Source organism: Penicillium angulare (genome assembly GCF_028827245.1).
Source record: "Penicillium angulare strain IBT 27051 chromosome Unknown utg000011l_segment0_segment0, whole genome shotgun sequence".
Classification (NCBI taxonomy): domain Eukaryota; kingdom Fungi; phylum Ascomycota; class Eurotiomycetes; order Eurotiales; family Aspergillaceae; genus Penicillium; species Penicillium angulare.
The window spans coordinates 1,091,578-1,111,783 of NW_026623170.1; the positions used below are offsets into that span (position 1 = coordinate 1,091,578).

Sequence of the window (20,206 nt, forward strand, 5' to 3'; positions counted from 1 at the left end):
GCCCTGACACGTCGCATTTTCGTATCATAATTGACTGATCCATCGATCGTCAAGAGTTACGCCTCACGAATCAATACACTATTATTCTCCTTGTTCTACTATTATTTTTATATCATGTCTGCGCATCCTACGTAGTCGTTATTCCCCCGTAAACCCAGTTGATAATTGAAATTCGATTATTGCCAGTGGTCAAATGTAAGAGAAAAAAATGGAAGATCAAGATGTTTATCTATTTATAACTTTTATCGATACAAACTAGTATTTGAAGATAGTAACCGGCCCCACAATTTTTCTTTCACAAAAATAATGAACCCTCGCTTACGAGGGTCCGCCACCCATATGGAACAGATCACCCATATGGAACATTTTTTCTAAATCTTACCACAACCACTATTATCATCTACCACACCACCAACAATGCCTAAAACCAATAAAGATATAGAGAACCAGATTCAGCTGGCAATAGAGTCTCTTTCTGAGCAATCTAAGCCTAATATTAGGAAGACTGCGCGAGAATTCGCGGTTCCTGAAGGCCGTCTTCGTCGGCGCTGGCAAGGTGGAAAATCGCTTTTCCAACGACAACCTAATGGCCGGAAGCTTAGTATTGCACAGGAGAAGGCTTTATGTGAATATATTGATTATTTTGATGCGGTCGGAGCATCAATAAATCGCCGTCAAATTGCTATTGCTGCCGATTCAATTCTGGAAGAAGATCATACCGACACCACCACAGATCCCCCACAAATTGGCGACCATTGGCTAAAGCGTTTTCTTAAACGGTATCCTGAGTACTATATACGACGTCGGCGAGCTCTTGATGTTGAAAGAGCTACTGCACTGGATAAATCCGTTATAGAGAGATGGTTTCAAGACTATCAACGTATAGTGGCTAAATATGGCATCTGTCAACAAGATATCTACAATTTTGACGAAACTGGCTTCCAAATTGGCGTCGGTCGCGATCAATTTATTATCACAAGACATCCAAAAAAGAAGCTATTTAATGGCTCAGTTACCAATCGCGAGTCTGTCACTGTTTTAGAGGCTGTTTCGGCTGATGGCTTTACATGCCCACCGCTGATTATTCTAAGCGCTAAACAAGCATTACTACGTTGGTTTGATAAAATTGAAGACGACGAGCATCTTGCTATAACTGATACTGGCTATATCAATGATACATTAGCATATCAATGGATTCAGCTGTTTCATAAATGGACAATTTCTCGTACCATTGGGAAAAAGAGGCTAGTTTTATGCGATCGTTTTGGATCACATTTAACGCGTCAATTTGTTGAATTTTGTGAGAAGAATGATATCATTCTATTCTTCTTACTCTCACATACTAGCCATATACTACAACCTCTCGATGTTGGAGTGTTTAGTGTATATAAACACTGGCATAGTGAGGCAGTTGAGGCGGCTACAATGACTGGATGCCGTAAATTTTCAAAGGATGAATTCCTACATTCAATCAGTGAAATCAGACGCAAAACCTTCCGGCCACATACAATCAAGCTTGGGTTTAGATTAACTGGCCTTTGGCCAATTAATTCTAAGCTTATTACCGATGAATTGGATTCGTACGATCCATATTATGATAATATATCCCGGGAAGATACACCATCAGTTAACTCACAAAATACTGAGTTTAGCACCCCAAAAACCGCTGAGAGAGTTCGAAGAATTAGCGATCGTATTAATCAATATGATCCTACTACTCAACGTTTTAAAGAAGGGCTAGCAAAGCTTGTAAAGGGTGCTGAGACTCAGGCAATGTTGGCTGTCCAACTGCAACGGGAATTCGATTCTACACAAGCTATTATGGGAGCACGTCACGCTAGATATGATGCTTCTCGCCGTTATACGCAAATCACTGGTATTATCAATTCAAGCCAGATCAAAGAAATGAAGCTAAAAGAATATAAATTGACTGAAAAAGCCGATCAAGAAAAGACGAAGCGGAAGTGGAAGAAGATATTGGTTGAAATTAGGAAGCATGGAAGAGCCAAAAAACGCCGGGGAAATTAACTTGATTTTGTATTCTAATATTAAAATGGCTGATTGATTTGTTTATTATTTTTAGTTAATTAATTAACTATATGGTGGTGTGGTAAATAGTAGTTGTAGTACGATTTAGCAAAAATGTTCCATATGGGTGATCTGTTCCATATGGGTGGCGGACCCTCGTAAGCGAGGGTTCATTATTTTTGTGAAAGAAAAATTGTGGGGCCGGTTAGGTAGTATGAACTAAAGACAAAAGACAAATATATTTGAAACTCTGGTTACTCCCCTGGTATAATACGTTAAGCCACACCTAGAAAATAAAAACGCCACATTAAGTACAAAATATGCTATGTCCTTTTCATTAATGCTCAACGATGTCCATTCCACTCATTAGTTGAATTCTCATTCGTGGATGGGTTCTCCGCCCAGCCCGACAGAAAGTCCCCAGTAGACATCCCAGTGGCGTCGAGGTCATTACCAAGATTGAAAGTTGGGACTCCAAAATTTGTAAATTCCAATCCAGATCCAGAATCCAATTCCATAAGCTCGTCGGAAACTGGTAAATGTTGTCCAAATACAGCATCCCATTGATCCCAGTCGAAATTGAGATTCGGATCGACCATTGAAGGTGGGGTGGGAAATCCCATTGGTGCTAAATCTGGTGCTATAGAATCCATAAATGGCATCTGTGGAGAATTGGTTGTGCTGGGTATTGGCTGGCGAGGGTGTTGTGCTCGTGATCGAGATGCGGAGGCGGAGGTGGAGGAATTGACGGAAGGTGGTGTGTCTCGAGAAGAGACTACTTCTGGAGATGATGAATTGATAGATGGAGATGCGAAATTAGATTTACCATCTGTAGGGTCAGTTGGGCGAGGTCTTGGTGCCGGGGATTGCTGTGCGTGTCGTAGTGGACTAGGCTTGATTGCTCCTGTGTGCGTGGTAGAGGTAGGTATAATCTGAGAGCGTGTCATGGTGTAGAACATCCGGTTGAAGTCGTTTACCTGGCGATCGGGGATAGAAGGCTGGCTTGATGTTGAGACGGAGGGAGATCCTGCTAATGAGGCCTTCGAACCATTTAGATCTGCTGCTGGTGAAGCAATACCTGCTTGAATTTGATCTTGCTCGGTCCAAAGCATTCGTGGGTTTAGACCGGCTTTTTGCCAGGCTTTCTGGCGTAAGCGACGGATCATATCCCAAGCTTCGCGGCCACCATCTTTGAGTGGTCGCTGGAGCGAGATGCCATCCTCGCCGCCTACAACACCTCCGTCTGGACCGGAAAGAGCAAGAACCCGGTCTATAAAAGCCCGTGATCTCGATGCCTCGGGGCTATATGGTCGCTCGTATAAATCGATAAGCATAATCCTGTGCATGGTTAATGTTTGTGCGCCTAGATTGGGTGCTGAGGTACATACATTGTCGCGTGCATAGGTTGGTGATTTCCTGGCCAGCTCCAGTGAAATGGCTGGAAATCTGGATCTGTGGCTAGTTGGATAAACTTTTCCATAAATCCGTGACAATGACGAAGGGCACTTTGATTATTAGACCGGCGTATAGATCCGATTAGGTTTAAGATGCATACCTTTGTCTGGCATTGGGCCAAATTTTACTACGAGCATTTTTCAGGAAAGGTTGATAGGCAACGCAGAACGCCTGGGATCATTAGCAATTGATAATCGAGACATGATCAATTTATTGATGTACTCACTTTGTCGATATACAGCGACAGAATAATCTTCGCCCATTTGTGGAAAGAAACAAGAACTGGGGAATGGTATTGTTCAGCGCATCCACCTTGTCCTTCATCTGGAAGCTCTCCTTCTTTGAGTGGTACCTCCATTGGCGATTTGGACATGGACGATGCGCGATTAATTGCACCAGATGTTTGCTCTGGGTTGCCATCAGGAATTCGCTTGATGATGGAGTTTAGCTTTACTTGAAGGTCAAGAAGAATCGTTCGTAGCTCTTCCATGTCTCTTCTAGTGACTGGTTTTATGCCCAATTGAATGCGCAAGATTCGACGAACGGCACCTGGCGACAGAATTTAGCTCTTTGAGTTCTTTTGTTTCTAGACACCTTGCAGGGAGTACGTACGCGCCATGATATACTTGCCCCGTGCTGTCAAATAGAAGACGTTGACCATTGACGGTCCACCGCACACAGAAGGACCGTCAGGATTATCTGGAAGTCGCTGTTTCGATGTGACCATTTGCTCATAACGCTCCGCTGCTGGAGATCCAAGCAATGTGTCTTTCACTTCACTCGTTTCACGCACGTCCCAGTAATTCTCATCACTGACTAACGGAGGAAGACCGCTAGACATAGCGACAACACCATCCATATGCATAATATGCCACCAGAGTCGGCGTCGATATTCCGCCTCGGATGGTTCAACCCCAAATTTTGCGGGATCTCTGTGAAGTCCCATAGTCTGTGCTACTCGCATTGCGAGGCTGACGAATAGACTGCTGGTTAAGGGTTCCTCTTCCTTCGACAGGATTGTTTGAACGATAAGATAGGCCGAAAGCCCTTGTAAAGATGGGTTTCGAGGGAAGGATATCTTCGTCAACCATCGAGTCACCTCTTCACTGTAAAGTGTGGAGAGCGTAAACCGAGATGATGCGTCGAATTCAGCCTTGATTGTGCGAATCGAAATGGTTACAGAACCGCCGTACCATATTGCATAGAGTAGAGGTACGAATGATGGACATGGGCACGATTCTCCAGAGTAACTACTGTAGTCATACCAATGCCAAAACTCTTTATAGTGAGTTAAGATGGTAGGAGGGTGGATGATTGGACTGATAGCATGAATACCGGACATAAATCCCTTGTAAAGGATTTGACTTTGTCGTTTTGTTGGGACATGCTCAAGCATTTCTGGCTCTACAAGCCTGTCCGTTCCAGATGGGGAATCGCCAGTCGGGAAAATGACTGAGTGTTGGAATGACCCGCCCCGGGGCTTCGATGGGGTTGATGGGATTGGACTGTCGATTGATCTGGGACCGGTAGACATACGGTCATTGGAATCGTCGTTCGTTGTATCGGACGGGGATTGATTAGGGGCTCTATTTTGGTCTTTCAGTAATTGATTAAGATCATTTATCTAAAATTATTCTTAGTCAGTGGTTGTGGCTTAAGAAGAGAACGGGGGCTTAAGAAGAGAACAGGGTATAACATACCTCATGAGAAATGTAGGCCCAGTATGTTGTTCCGACATATCTAGATTTCATTAGTGTCTTATAACAAAAGCTCCGCGACTTATGTCTTCCACATACCTCGATCTTCCATTATCTTGTAAGCTCAAGTGGCCTAAATTAAGGCTCCCAATGGGATCGATAAGATCGCCTTCTTGGCCCGAGGGAATTGGAAACTCATCGCCACTTGACTCTGTCGCATTGCGACGTGGACTCGAGGGCCGTGAAAGTGGTCCTCTCCCGTTACGAGAATTAGGCCGGCGTAAATCTTCCAATAGAGCTGATTCGACTGCGGCATTTGGTGTCGCAGAGCTCTTATTGATTGCTTCAACGGAACTTTTTGCACCACCCAACCGTTCCACCATTGACATCAACTTCTCCAATCGATGTTCAATCGTTCGTGGGTCGGGTTTTTGACCAGCCTCGGCTTCGTCATGCGCCAAATGTCCATATATCGATTGTAACTCATTAACATCTTCCTCCCACGTTTGCTGCGTCTCTCTCCTTCGTTTCACTCCCTGGCCACTTCGTCCGGTCGCACTTCGATCATCTTCCCGCTTTTGCGACGAGTTATCATATAGACATTCGGCTCCGGTCTTGGCGCAATTACTGCAAATCGGATGCACCTAAAACAAAGTGAAAATCGTTAGTTTCAGTGTGTTGGGTGATCGAGATGATCGCAGGATGATCTTGCCTTGTCGCATTTAACCTTCCGGCGGCGACATGTGTGACAGCTGTAGCTCGCCCGATTTCGGGTGATCTGCTTTCCTCCTGCGAGGGGGCCCCGCGCGGACGATGAGGGGTTCTCGGAGGTGGACAGGCCCGACAGCGACTGGTTGTTGGGCGGACTGGAGCCCATAATCCCTATAACGCTGCTGTCGGAAGTTGAAAAAAGTTGAGGGGATATCTGACTGCGGATGGCTAATTGCGGGGAAGAATTGCATCGCCATAATCCAATACCGAATGATCCAGATGTCGGCCAATGACCGGCTGGCTATTAGGATTTCGGCCTGGTTGATGCCTTAATCATGCCTATGTTGTCAGGCACCAACTCCCATGAACAAATGATAAGCCACGTGACTACCAGATTGGAGGGGCTCTACTATTGAATTCATCAAATTGAGCAATAAACAGAGAAATGATATTAATAGTTTAAAATCAACGGAACTTGGAGCGTCGCATATGTGAGTCTAATTGGCCGATATTGGCCGATTTACATCCCCGTATCTATTTGCTCCTCGCGACATGTCAGAGGTGACAGATCTCGTGCCTAGAACAAATATGATACCCACCTGTTCACAGCAAAAGGGGATAGAGCTTGGAATGATCAATAAAAAGTGACAAGAGTCAATTAGTGTACATCATAATCACTTTACGCTCCGTGTTACACACAACAGGAGAAACCGACCACGATAGATCTACAACTACAATCCACTTTCAGATCTTTCATACAATTCTAATTTGCATCTATGGAAAACCTTCGAACTCCCACTGGAAAAATACCCCTTTCCCCTTAAAACTCTTTTCCCCTTTCGCCCAGATCTCCATTTCTGTGTGTTTGACTCGGCAGCCTTGGCGCTACGCGTCCTGCCAAACTAGCTACGCGCCCACTTTGTCTATTCCCTTCGCCAAGCACAGCCAAGAAGAATCTATTCACAGCCAATCTCCCAGCATAGCCGCTTAACTTGGCGCTCAGAATTGGTCCAGGGAATGAGAATCATGTCTCAGGCCTAGGCAGCAGACTGTTGAAACTATTACCCAATCGGCAGTCCAATCGAAATGACCCCCTTTGCCCCGGGTGGCCATATGGTTGTCGATCTCAGAGTACAAAACAACGACCTCCTCGGCGCCAAGATGACCTCTCGGTCCTGTTCAAGCCGTTTTGATTCGGACACTTCGGAATTCTATAATAGGGATGAGTTCCCCTAGTCCCAGCTAGTGCCAGTTCTATAATGGCTTGACCCTCTATTGAACAAAGCGACATCTGGTTTTCGCATCTTGTTGCGAAATCAATATTCTAAATAGGACTTAAGTGACTTTTACTGGACATTTTGGAACCCCAAGCTTCTACACCTGAATTCTTCGACAATATCCATGGTTTCTGCGAGAGTCGTTTGGGAACCATGGCTTCTGCTGTTCATAGGGCTGCCATACTTGCAGACTGCTGGTGCTGCAGGTATATCACTGAACATAGACGAGCCCGGTAGATATTTCACCTGTCGTTCAGTCAGCAACAAAACTAACATCACTGTGAAGCCTCAATTAAATCAGCCGCGAGCACAATTGCCTATGACCTCGTTACTTTCTACACCGGCAACAACACAGGCGACACGCCTGGAAATCTTCCAGATCCCTACTATTGGTGGGAGGCCGGCGCATTTTTTGGAGCGCTTGTGAATTATTGGTCCCTCACCGGCGATACAACATACAATGAAATCACCGTTCAAGCAATGACACACCAGGCTGGCACTAAAGGTGATTTTATGCCCAGCAATCAGACCTATACTGAAGGAAACGACGATCAGTGCTTTTGGGCACTCAGCGCCATGATTGCCGCCGAACGAAATTTCACAAATCCATCTTCTTCTTCACCTGGTTGGCTTTCTATGGTGCAGGCTGTTTTTAATAAACAGGCTAATCGGTGGGACAAGGCTAGTTGTGCTGGGGGTTTGCGCTGGCAGATATACACCTGGAATGCTGGGTATGATTATAAGAATACAATCGCAAACGGGTGCTTCTTCGATATTGCTGCTCGTCTTGCTCGGTATACGGGTAACGAAACTTATGCTGAGTGGGCTAATAAGGCTTGGGATTGGTCGAGCGGTGTTGGTCTTATCACCTCAGATTACCAGGTTTTTGATGGAACTACCGAAGGTAGTAATTGTACATCATACGACAGGACGCGCTGGTCATATACTGCTGGGATTTATTTACATGGCGCGGCTGTTATGTATAATTATGTGAGATTCGATACACACGCATTGTCATTCAGATGAACATCTAACTGATATTCTTACCAGACTTCTTCGAAATCGGCAAATTCCTCTTCGGCATCAACATGGAAAACGAGAGTCGATGCACTCCTCTCAAAGACTACCCATTTTTTCTCAACGAACGAATCAAGTAAAAATGTGATGTATGAGCCGCCTTGCGAACTGGTAGGCGGTTGCAATACAGATCAACTCTCATTCAAGGCATACCTTTCTCGATTCCTGGCTGATGTCACACAATTTGCACCTTATACATACGATACTATCATGACGAAACTTCGCGTCACTGCAACGGCTGCAGTTAATCAATGTCAAGGTGGAGATTCAGGCACATATTGTGGTTTCCGTTGGTCGAGTGGGAGTTACGATGGGACTACTGGTGTTGGTCAACAAATGGGCGTCCTTGAGGTTCTCCAGGGTCTTCTTGTTGATAAAATAAGTGGTCCGGTTACATCGACGACTGGCGGAACGAGTGAGGGTGACAGTTCAGCTGGAACTGATGATGATGAGGATACCGATAGTCCTATACATTACTCTGCTATTACTCGTGGCGATACGGCTGGTGCCTCGTTATTGACGGCTTTGATTATTGGATTGGCTTTTTCTGCGGTTTATATGATGGTCACATAAAACCAGTCCTTTTTTGTGTGTGATTTGATACTGTGAAAATCTTTTGTTATACGTTATAAAAAGTACAAACCATGTTGTATTGTGTTATTATTTAAAATAATCTAGCTTACTTTGCCATTGCAGCATCTGAACAAAAATATCCTCTCATTGTAGGCAATCAAGAGCATTAGGTATATCAACAATCAGAAGTCCAACAGTGTCGAGAGTGCCTTTTTTGCCGTCATCTTTTCTAAGCAGGAGGAATCTGCTGCTTGTCCAATGGCCATTTGGCAATGGTTGTTTCATCTCCCGTTAAAGTGAAGGACAGCACTGCCGATCTCTCATTATTCAAAGCAAGCTCGTATTTTCCAGGATACACGATGCGGTTTCCAAGAGAATCAGTGCGAGCCACATTGTCAAGGGAGATAGGAATAACCATTGCCTGGGAAGATTGAGGCTTGAGGGATCCAAGACGATCAAAGCCAACAAGCCATTTGTTGGGATGCGGCTGTGGCCCAGCTGTCGTGTTGGCAAACAGCATAGCTGTATAATCGGACTCAACGCTTCCAGTATTCGTGACCTTGACAGTAAAGTTGAGGAAAGGTAATTGTTCCACCACATTATAGCCTGAATGCGATCGTGACAAGAGGTCAACAATGTCGTAAGATGATCCATTGTTGGATGCTCTAGAGCGTGCAAGCGAGGTCTTGAAAGTGGTGTAAAACATTCCGTGTCCAAATTCATAAACAGGGTTTCCAGTATACCACATGTATGTCTGACCGGGGTTGTCGCCTTGGGGACGCAGGCTCATGTCAACGGCTGGGAACTCCAAAGCATATTTAGCTGGGTATTGGGTAGTTGTCAATCGACCAGCTGGAGCTCGCTTGCCGGTGATGATATCCAGGAGAGCCTGTCCGCCAGATTGGCCGGGGTATCCACCCCAAATAAGTGAATTCACGTTCTTGTTCGATTTGAGTGAAGAGGAATCAACTTGGCCACCACCCATTTGTAAAACAACGAGCGGCTTGCCCACATTGCTTAATTGCTTGACCAGCTCTAGCTGGTTACCGGGCCAAGTGATGTTTTCTCGATCCATGCCTTCCGCTTCAATTGTGTTGTCAATACCACCAGCGTAGATGACGATATCGGATTTCTTGGCGGCGGCGAGAGCGTCCGAGAAACCCTCGGTGGACTCAGTTGAGATGTTTGTTCCGAATGCATAGTTAACCGTAAGCTTTGATTCCTGAAGAGCTGCAAGAGGACTCGTGAGGTAAGGAGCATTGCCGTAGTAGTTGCCTTGCATCTGAGTTGTGGCATCTGCCCAAGGTCCAATTAAAGCAACGCTACTGATGTTCTGGGACAGTGGCAGGGTGCCGTCGTTCTTGAGAAGAACAATACCCTCGACTGCTGCTTCGTATGAGATGTTCCAAGAATCTGTGGTGGTCACATCTGACCAATCGAGACCACGGTATTCACTAGTGTTGCCATCGAAGTAGCCCAGACTAACAAGGTTTGAGTACAGTCTGATGACTCCACGCTCAATCTCGCTTCGGGAGATTTCCCCTTGGTAAAAGGACTCGTTCAAATGATATTGATAAGATGTACCACAGTCAATATCTGTACCGGCTCTCATTGATTCCGCCGAAGCACTTGAGATATTGGCGGCATACTCGTGTGGGTTGAAGACATTGTAAACAGCATCGCAATCAGAAGAAACATAGCCGTCATCCACGAATCCCCAAGTATCACGAAGAAGGGTCTGAAGGAAGAACGAATTGACTGAGCTTGGTACTCCGTTCACTGAATTGTATGAAGACATGACACTGTGGACTCTGGCATCCCGGACTGCGGCAAGGAATTGAGGCATGAAATATTCCGCAAGATCTTGTTGGGTAATGTTCATATCGTTGCCCAGGCGAGAGTGATTATTCCAGTTCTCAATGTCATATCCGGCAAAGTGCTTTGCGGTAGCTACCAGCTTCAGATGCTCTGGATCAACGCCACCTTGCATACCGGTAATATACTCATACGCATATGTCGAGCAGAGACAGTAGGCATCCTCGCCCCGGGGTCTCCTGTCCACGGCCCCAAACTGGATGGCGGAAAGAATTGATGTTTGGTGCGTAGGCATCGAGGCCATAGCGGCCGTCGTTGTTAAATGCGCGACCCTGGGTAGAAATGATATCCCCGATCTGGTTGATCAATGTTCGGTTCAATGCGGCCATGGTAAGAATGGGCGATGGGAAAGAAGTCGCCCAATTATATTCTCCGGAGTCGGAGAAATTGGCTCGATCCAAGCCATGGAGACCCTCGCTCCATACCTGGTATGGAGGAAGTCCGAGGCGAGGAATGGCAGGGATATCATTCCCGGTGCTGTTCACCAGTTCTTCGAATGTAAACAATGAGATCAAGGCTGCTGCACGGTCGTGTGGAGTTGCTGATGTGTCGCAAACCAAAGTGCTCTTAAGTGGACCAGTTTTGCAATCGGGAAATCCCAGATTGATTGTCGCGAGAGTCTGAGTATCGAGATTTGGTTGTGGCTCGGTGTTGTAGTCGACATACGAGGTTTGCGCTTGAGAAAGCGCCGTAGGCGTCAAAGCCGCCAGCACGGCTAACAATGCTGCTGAAGGCATTGTGGAGGATTCAAACAAGTATTATCCCTGGATGTATTTTTTTTTTCATTTGCTTCCCAGTCATACTTATACATAGCTTTCCATCGGCTCCGGCTGCAGCTCGGTTAATTGGGTCCCACGGGGTATTTCTGAAGGCTCCATATTTGTTTGCCCAACGCGGCAACTCCCGCAGTCGATCTATGCTCGAGCGAAGTGATTTACGCGGAGAAGCCCCGATGTGGTAGGCTGATTACCAAGTATGCATTATTTAGCCTGAACTTCGCATTAGTTTTGAGTAAATTGTCGAGGTCCTTTGAAGCTGCCTGAAGCTGCCGATTTAATCGGCTAAAGCTAGGAACTCGTAGTTCTCTATACCTAGCGACAGAATGAAGTCACCCCACGACCTAAAATCCACATATGACACTTGATATACTAATTAATTTAGAGAAAAAAGCAGTCTTCATATGAATTTATCTGTCTAAATCCATTTTTCTCCCTCAATTGCATGGTTTGAAAATATACAAAGGCGGGGTCATAGCTTCGTCATAGCTCCGAGCTAAGATCCTCAATGAAGCTTGGAAATTCATTAATTCAGGCTAAAACATATATTTAAACTCCACATTTTGAGTCTGCAATATTTCACGGCAGCAGTGGCCATCGAATGCCGGAATCGCTAGCAATGTTTGTTACGGCCGGTGCTACTTCGGTGCAACTTCCCCGCACGCTTACGCCGATTTTGCCGTGCTGGGTTCCCCAGCCATCTCAGGCCTGTCATTATTTTCAGGACTTAAATTTCGTGAGCTGATTAATCTTACGAACGAAGACTAACTACGGTTGCGTTATAAATTAATTGGAAATCGTGAGAGCTCACGTGGGTATAGTACGAACATCTTTGCTGCGTATATGATCTAGTCTTATTCAAGGATTGCATCTGTATATACTCTAGGTACATTATTTTCGACTGTTCACAAGGTCACATCATGCAAATATGACCGCTTTGTGGGCGATAATGATGCAGTGGGAAGAAAGGTGGGGCTTAGATCAAGGTGTAGACCTTAAGAAAACACCTGCCCACTCAAAATGTCTGCCCGAGATCCAAGGTGGAAAACAGGGATGTGTTCAACCGGTGCCGGAACCGTCACTGTTTGCCCTCCTGCATAGGTTTGGTTGGTCCACCAGTAAGTCCAAGGTTTGCTCTCGTTACTGGCAGTCTGTGGAAGGTAAACAGGCCATTTCGTCACATTTGGAAGAGTCACCGGAGTGACTAGCAACCGTGGCCCAAACATGTATTGTTGTGTTGTTTCATTCGTGTTGCTACGGGTCAACTCGGCAATATGAGCATCCGAGCTTTGGAAATCCATGAAAAGTGGGCGCATTATCATACGACCAGTGCGATGGAACTCAGAAAAGATGGCTCGCAGGTATGGGGCTAGTTGATAACGGAGCTTGATGTAGGAGACGATTGTGGGAGTATTTTCTTCGCCATATGACCATGGCTCATTGGCACATGTGTAGGCATCTTGGGTGTAGCAAGCCCGAGAACCATGTGTTCGCATGAAAGGCAAGAATGTTGACCACTGTAACCAGCGAGCATATAGTTGGCGATACTCGGTTGTATCGATATTCGCACTCCACCAAACTGTGGGGTCGGCTTGAAAGCCGCCCGCATCAACAGTGTACCATCCCCAGCCGGATGCAGCTGCAGATAGGACTGTGGCCACTTGTGCGCTGAGTGTTTCCCATACTGCAGTGGTGTCGCCAGACCAGATCATGCTACAGAAGCGTTGAGATCCAATGTATCCTGAGCGACTGAGGGAGACATGGTCACAGGCCGTGCCCATTTCACTGGATGTGGCATTACGGAAGCCCTCTTCGATTGCTTGCTGATGAGCCCAAGGGTACAACTTTCCCACGCTACTTTGAGTTCCTGCAGCATACAGGACATCAGGTACAGCAAAGGGAATAGACTGAATGTATGTGCTTTGGCCGTTGTTTTCGTAAGCCTCGCCAAGTGCGCCTCCGTCAGCCTGGTCAATCCAGAAGTTCTTAATACCCTTGTCATAGTAGTTGCGCTTCAATGTATCCCACAGGAATTGCCGGGCGCCAGGATTTGTCGAATCGTAGTTGCGAATGTAGGACCCATTCCATGAGTCTGTTGTTCCAGGGCCAGATCGAGTAGCTGAGAGATATCCTTGGGCCATCATCTCCTCATAATTTAAGCTGTTATCAGCGACACTGGGCCACAAAGATGCCATCATCTCTGCACCGGTGAGATTCTTCACCTTTGCTGACATCTCTGCGACGCGTGGCCAGAGGCGAGGGTCTAGACCCCAATCTCCTTGGTGAGCCCACGACTGATAATCTATGACAATCATTGATACGGGAATATCACGCTTTTGGAAGTCCTCAGCGAGAAGTTCTATCTCTGTTTGGTTTTCGTATCGCAGCTTCGATTGAATGTACCCAAGTGACCAGTCAGGAGGCAGGGGCGCGCGACCAGTCAGTGCCGAAAGACGCTGCTGGAGAATATCATAGTCACCCGGAGTAGCGGACACAATGAAATAGTCGACCACCGTCGCGGAATCAGACGTGAAGCGATTTCTCAAGGGAGAGAACTCCATACGACCGGTTGAAGGCATATTCCAAACAAAACCGTAGCCCTTGTTACTCATGAACAAGGGTGTGGGGATGTGGGTATTGAAGTTGATGAGATCAATGGTAGCCCCCTTTTTGTTCACCATGTGATCCTGCTGGGTACCCGTTCCATATATTTGCTCGTCTGGCGTAGTCGAGAATGAAAACTCGGCTGCAAATTCACTTCCAGGTCCAGTCCAGGAGTAGTATCGCGGGTTTATAGACTTGAGGGGTGCATACTCGTTGGTGAGCAGAGTTTCTGTACCATTGCCTTCAACCCGATAGAAAGCCAGACGATAACCACCGGGGTTACCACCCCATCCTGATGTACGGACGACAATGTTGCCGTTGCGCATCTCTACCGATTGATTTCCCTTGAATGCAGTATCGAAAGACATTCCGCGTTCTTGGTCGCCTTCTGGGCCTTCGAGTGGAGGGTCATAGACAAACCCGATTTCTCCACCGGTCGGTGGACGATATGGCCAAGCGCGTACACGAAAGCCATCGTATCCAAATGGCTGGACTAGAACAGTCTCGAATCCATGTTGCATACGGAAGCCTTTTGAGGTTGGCTGGTGATATCCCGAGGAATTTGAGGACAAGGCTGCCGAGCCAACCGCCCAAATGGCACTCAGTTTGAGAGGGAAGAAAAGCATCTTGGCTTCAATTAATTGCGGGAATCCACAATAATCACTCTGCTCCTGTCACTTCTCTCCTGGGCATCTGGGGGTTCTTGTAGGGGAGCAAACGCCCATGTTTAGGCTAAAGAGCACTTGAGATCATTGATTTTGACCCACAAGGTATTTCAATCAGTCGATGATCTGCATATTCAAGACACGCATGGAGTGATGCATTGTAACGCACGGATCGGGACGGATTTGCCCGACTCTGGGCACATTGTCGCAGTGAGTGGAGTCGGCGTGGGGGTGATGCTTTGGACCCTTGATTGGGTACATTGTCCAACTGAGAAGAGACACATGATGTTGAATTTCCCCCAGGTCGTCGATCATAAGAGCATTGCGTGAGAGTCTTGAAGATGGCAGATGAATGAAGCAGGGGACGTGGATAACAGCATGAAGCCTGGATTATAAGGCATCAGGTTAAGGCATCAAGGCACTAATTATAAAAATCCAAGACGGTTTTTTCATGAATGTTATTGATTGGATTTCATATCATCGGTTTTGTAGACCTTTGTAGACGTCCTCTCAAGGAATCTTCGAAAAGAGTGATGCTAACCGTGCATTTTGGTCAATTTTGCGCATGAGATAGAGCTTTTAGAAATAAACCACTCACCACAAAAGAAAAAGAAAACAGAAAGGAAAAATCTCAAAAATATTTGTGGGAATAGCTAGATTAAGATTTAATTATTGAATAAGGTAATAAGTCTGCTTGGGGAAGGTCGCGAGAGAATTGACTATAAACACGAGTTCTATAGTATGAGAAATTTGCCCGCCAGTCACTGTCGCGTGAAAGCCGTCGCCGAGATGCCGCCCCGTACGACTTGGAACTAGAACAAAAAAGAAAAGAAAACCGATGGTAGGTACCTTAGTGATAGCACACCTGGTCTTTCAACTGCTGAGGCTGTGTATAATTCTGTGTGTGATCGTGCAGTTTATTGGCCAGCCACAACTGATGACAGTGCCAGTTATAGTGGGTCTCGTATAGGCTATGATTCGATGATAAAAAAAGCCTCATCTGAATAGAAAATGTTATGCCTTTCTTGGACCGTCAAAAACGTGGTCAAGTCCCGGCATTTGACAGCTAGCGCGACAATCTCCGCCATGATGGGATTCGAAGCGATTGGAGCTCCCAAATACCTCAGGCGCCTTGGCCCCATCAACTCAGAGCAAATATCCCTCAGGCGATGCGCTTTGAGGTAATTGTGAGTGGAGCTGCTGTATTGCTTTTTGGCAATGGATGGAGAGCTGGATCATATAAAACCCCTGCGACAAAGCCCCATCTATGGAAATATATTATCGTCGTTCTTTTGAATCCTACATTCACGGAACTGTGCCGAACTTGTGCTTTCAAGATGCCTCCACTGGGCCTATCTTTGCGCTGGAAAACAGGGGATGAGGAGAAAGGTAATCGATCAGTGGTGCCTTCTTCACAGAGCTCAGATACCAAAGATCAGAAGGACCATGCTCTTCGAAGACATGGGAGTCGAAGAAGCATCGATCCTACGGCTGCTATTCCCATCGAGTACCGAAGCATGTATGTCCAGTTCCAGTATCATCTCCCATCCTGCTTGATGTCGGGTCTCTAATGCTATTCTTTATCTGGGCGATAGATCATTCGAAATCGAGGATGAGTCCGAAAGACAGAAGATCTCCAAAAGGGCAGCTGGAAGGGACAAGTTGGCGGAAGGTCAGTTTTGTACAACAGTATAGCCACAATACTCTATCTAACGAACTTCTTTAGAGTGGCAAACTACGGATTGGCATACGATCTCCACGGTGGAAGCTCAAAAGCGATTGAATGTCGATGTCGGAGTTGGCCTGCCAGCTAGTACTGCCAGTGATCTTCTACGCAATAATGGGCCAAACAAAATCTCACCACTCCCCAATCCATGGTTCTGGAGAGTCTTCGGCTATTTTTTCAAGGGGTTTGGCTCTATTCTCCTTGTCGGTGGCATATTGGTTTTTATCTCTTGGAAGCCCTTGGGAGACCCACCCGCCGTTGCCAATCTTGCTTTGGGAATCGTTCTAATTGCGGTGTTTCTTATCCAAGCTGCTTTCAATGGATGGCAAGATTGGTCCTCTTCAAGAGTCATGGCTTCAATCACGGCGATGCTCCCAGAGTCGTGTCAGTTACTTCGTGATGGATCTCGGGTGGAGGTGATGGCTACGGAGATTGTCAAAGGAGATACAGTTTTCCTCAAGTCGGGAACAAAGATCCCTGCAGATGTGCGCTTTGTTGAAGTATCGCATGACTTTAGTGTCGACCGATCCATTGTCACTGGTAAATTACTTCTGAAGCCCTCTATTGATATTAACTGGGCATTGGCTAATAGATGCTTCAGGTGAATCAAACCCTGTCAAGGGCAGCGTTGATTCCACTTCGGACAATTATCTCGAGACTCGATGTATTGGTCTCCAGGGAACTCATTGTGTCTCAGGGAAAGCAATCGGCGTCGTCGTCGCGACGGGTGATTCAACGGTTTTCGGGCGGATCGCTAAACTCGCTGGTGAGCCGAGTACTGGCCTTACAACAATCGAAAAAGAGATATTGCGTTTTGTGGGTCTTATCTTCATAATCATGATCACCTGGATCATCGTTCTGGCTGCTGTTTGGTGAGTATTATTCCTGCATTTCTGGCTTACCTCATTGAGAACTCGGCTAATATTATGATTCCGACAGGGGTGGGTGGCTTCACAAAAAACATCCTGATTATATCAACGTTGCCACCCTTATCGTGGACTGTGTCAGTGTTGCTATTGCATATATTCCCGAAGGCTTGCCAATTGCTGTAACGGCGTCGTTGACTATAACGGCCAACATAATGCGTAAGAACAAGGTTCTTTGCAAGTCACTCAAAACTGTTGAGACACTGGGCTCTGTTTCTGTTATTTGCACAGACAAGACTGGCACTTTGACAAAGGTAAGTAAACTGTCAGTACATTATTAAATCCCATACTGATTCTTATTAGAACCGTATGGATGTTACTGATCTTTCAGTCTCGACGGTGAAGGCATCTTTCAATGATCGCATGGATCCATCAACCCCCATCGGCCCCTCCGGGCTTCAACAACTGAGGGCAATGGGCGCGCTATGCAATGCTGCAGAGTTTGATCAGGGCAAAACTACCACTCCACTCGCTGATCGACGTATTTTCGGAGATGCAACAGATCAGGCAGTCTTACGATTTTCTGAAAGTTTAGGATCGGTCGATGCAGTCCGCAAATCATGGAAGGTTTTCTTTGATCTGGCATTTGACAGCAAGAACAAATTCATGATCAAGGCATTTACTCCGGCTGATTCTCAAAGTCCACGCTCTTGGCTCACTGAGACGGAAGCTGGAGGTTTTGGAACAGGCGATATGTATGTTTGGACTGGGGTTCTCTCCGGGTTTATTACTGCTAATAAAGTGACAGACTTTTTACGATCAAAGGCGCTCCGGATATTCTGATTGAGCGATGCACTCAGACTCTCACCCCTGAGGGTGGAGTGAAGCCATTGGATGGAATTACTTTAACAGCCGTGAAGCAATTGAAAGATCAATGGTCTTCGGAGGGCAAGCGTGTGATTCTTCTCGCTCGCAAAGTCTTAGCGAAGGAATCTATTTGGCCGGATCCTACATCCTCAGAGTGTGAAGCACAGATGCTTTCAGAATCGAAAGGTGGACTTACACTGGTTGGTCTTGTTGGCATGATTGACCCGCCCCGGGCGGAAATTCCTGAGGTCATGCGAGTTCTACGCCAAGCTCACATTCGAGTCTTTATGGTAAGTTCAGCCTTCAAAACAAGAGTGACTTGCATCTCATATGAAATAGGTTACTGGTGACTTTGGACTCACGGCTTTGGCTATTTCTCGCCAGTGTGGTCTCGTCACTGCCGATACTGTAGAAGACGCATCTGCACTAGCACGCTTTCCCCCCACAACCGAAAAGGAGATCGCCACCCCTAAGTCTGCACTACTTATCAGCGGACCTGATTTAATGGGACTGAACGAGTACCAATGGGAACAACTGTGTAAGTACCGTGAGATTGTGTTCTCACGTACAACACCCCATCAAAAGCTTCGCATCGTTCGCGAACTTCAATCAAGGGATGAGATCGTTGGCATGACTGGTGATGGTGTGAATGATGCCCCTGCTCTCAAAGCCGCCGATATTGGAATTAGTTTAGCAAGTGGGTCTGATATTGCCATTGAGGCTGCTGATATGGTTCTCCTTGAATCATTTGCTGCTATTGTGGAGGCCGTGCGATATGGCCGAGTTGTCTTTGATAACTTGAAGAAGACAGTCGCATATCTACTGCCAGCTGGCTCGTGGTCGGAATTCTGGCCAGTTTTTACTAATCTGATTTTTGGAATCCCCCAAATTCTTTCATCGTTTTTGATGATTATTATCTGGTAAGACTTTTCGTGGGACGAAAAATCATACCAGCTCAAATACTCATTATATTACTAGTTGTTTTACCGACTGTGCAGCAGCTGTGGCTTTGGCTTATGAGAAGCCGGAAGCCGACGTTCTTTTCCGACCACCTCGTCATCCTACGAAGACTCGCCTTGTCAACTGGAAGCTGATGTTTCACTCGTATGCTATCATTGGAATGATAGAGACAATCTGTTCATTCTCAATGGCATTTTGGTATCTCCAGAGGAAAGGCATTCCTTTCTCGGATCTCTGGTTCAAATTCGGAGAGATTCCGGCTGGGATGAGCGAAGACTACTACAGCGCTCGAGTAAATGAAGCGAGTTCAATCTACTTCATTAATCTGGTCATTATGTATGTGTCATTCCGGACATTCGGTCTCTTACCAAATGGATTTATTTGCTAACGTAAGGTGGGCAGGCAATGGTTCAATCTCATGGCAGTCCGGACTCGTCACCTGTCGATTTTCCAGCACCCTCCAGCATTCAATAAATTAACACAGAATCTCTACCTGTTCCCAGCGATGATCTGTGCACTTGGAATTGCGGTGATTTGGTTGTATATCCCATCTTTACAGCGAACTCTAGATACCGCAGGGCCCCCAGCTGAGCACTACTTCCTCCCTGCGGCCCTAGGACTGGGTCTGCTGTGTTTGGATGAGGGAAGAAAAGCTGCAGTTCGCCGCTGGCCCAATGGTATTTTAGCTAAGATGGCTTGGTGAAGCAAATCGATCTTTCAAAGTGAGCCAGACAAATGTCTTGTCCTGTTTTGTTTATGATTTCTTGGCTGTGGTATTATTTTCTCACACTATAGGATAGGTGGACATAGATTTTGGGTGGTAGTCAATTGTTTTATTTTCTTCTTTTCGTCTCTCAAATCTCAATAAATCCTTCTTGTCATAGAGTTATCTATGTATCCAAATGTACACAATCACAACTCATCCTTCTTTCTCTTCAATGCAAGCCGCAGTTCACCAAATCAACGAGGGGGGGGGACTTCCTGATCTTTTTCGCTTTCATAAAAACTCAAAGTTAGTGGGTCTCGACGGATGGTACGTTCTAAGGTTT

General features: G+C 46.1%; 6 protein-coding genes across 6 annotated transcripts; 3 read left to right on the top strand and 3 right to left on the bottom strand.

The window, feature by feature from the left end:
* Positions 1 to 417: 417 nt before the first annotated feature.
* N7478_012564 (transposase) lies at positions 418 to 2,028 on the top strand (the record flags this gene model as incomplete). The annotated part of the gene is made up of 1 exon (XM_056928778.1): positions 418 to 2,028. The coding sequence occupies one exon, from the start codon at positions 418 to 420 to the stop codon at positions 2,026 to 2,028; it is 1,611 nt and encodes a 536-aa protein (XP_056773336.1).
* A 344-nt stretch (positions 2,029 to 2,372) lies between these two features.
* N7478_012565 (putative C6 transcription factor) lies at positions 2,373 to 6,057 on the bottom strand (the record flags this gene model as incomplete). The annotated part of the gene is made up of 8 exons (XM_056928779.1): positions 2,373 to 3,366; positions 3,417 to 3,533; positions 3,584 to 3,654; positions 3,710 to 4,032; positions 4,096 to 5,107; positions 5,184 to 5,223; positions 5,280 to 5,824; positions 5,908 to 6,057. The coding sequence occupies 8 exons, from the start codon at positions 6,055 to 6,057 to the stop codon at positions 2,373 to 2,375; spliced, it is 3,252 nt and encodes a 1,083-aa protein (XP_056773337.1).
* Positions 6,058 to 7,292: 1,235 nt separating this feature from the next.
* On the top strand, positions 7,293 to 8,818 carry N7478_012566 (glycoside hydrolase family 76 protein; the record flags this gene model as incomplete). The annotated part of the gene is made up of 3 exons (XM_056928780.1): positions 7,293 to 7,374; positions 7,455 to 8,158; positions 8,219 to 8,818. The coding sequence occupies 3 exons, from the start codon at positions 7,293 to 7,295 to the stop codon at positions 8,816 to 8,818; spliced, it is 1,386 nt and encodes a 461-aa protein (XP_056773338.1).
* A 229-nt stretch (positions 8,819 to 9,047) lies between these two features.
* Positions 9,048 to 11,430, bottom strand: xlnD (beta-xylosidase XylA; the record flags this gene model as incomplete). The annotated part of the gene is made up of 2 exons (XM_056928781.1): positions 9,048 to 10,801; positions 10,881 to 11,430. 2 exons carry the CDS (start codon positions 11,428 to 11,430, stop codon positions 9,048 to 9,050), a joined length of 2,304 nt encoding a protein of 767 aa, XP_056773339.1.
* Positions 11,431 to 12,464: 1,034 nt separating this feature from the next.
* Positions 12,465 to 14,699, bottom strand: N7478_012568 (uncharacterized protein; the record flags this gene model as incomplete). Its single annotated transcript, XM_056928782.1, has 1 exon — positions 12,465 to 14,699. One exon carries the CDS (start codon positions 14,697 to 14,699, stop codon positions 12,465 to 12,467), a length of 2,235 nt encoding a protein of 744 aa, XP_056773340.1.
* Positions 14,700 to 16,075: 1,376 nt separating this feature from the next.
* N7478_012569 (cation-translocating P-type ATPase) lies at positions 16,076 to 19,860 on the top strand (the record flags this gene model as incomplete). The annotated part of the gene is made up of 10 exons (XM_056928783.1): positions 16,076 to 16,257; positions 16,334 to 16,410; positions 16,465 to 17,004; positions 17,066 to 17,336; positions 17,404 to 17,644; positions 17,694 to 18,085; positions 18,139 to 18,487; positions 18,537 to 19,117; positions 19,176 to 19,493; positions 19,560 to 19,860. The coding sequence occupies 10 exons, from the start codon at positions 16,076 to 16,078 to the stop codon at positions 19,858 to 19,860; spliced, it is 3,252 nt and encodes a 1,083-aa protein (XP_056773341.1).
* Between the last annotated feature and the right edge of the window lie 346 nt (positions 19,861 to 20,206).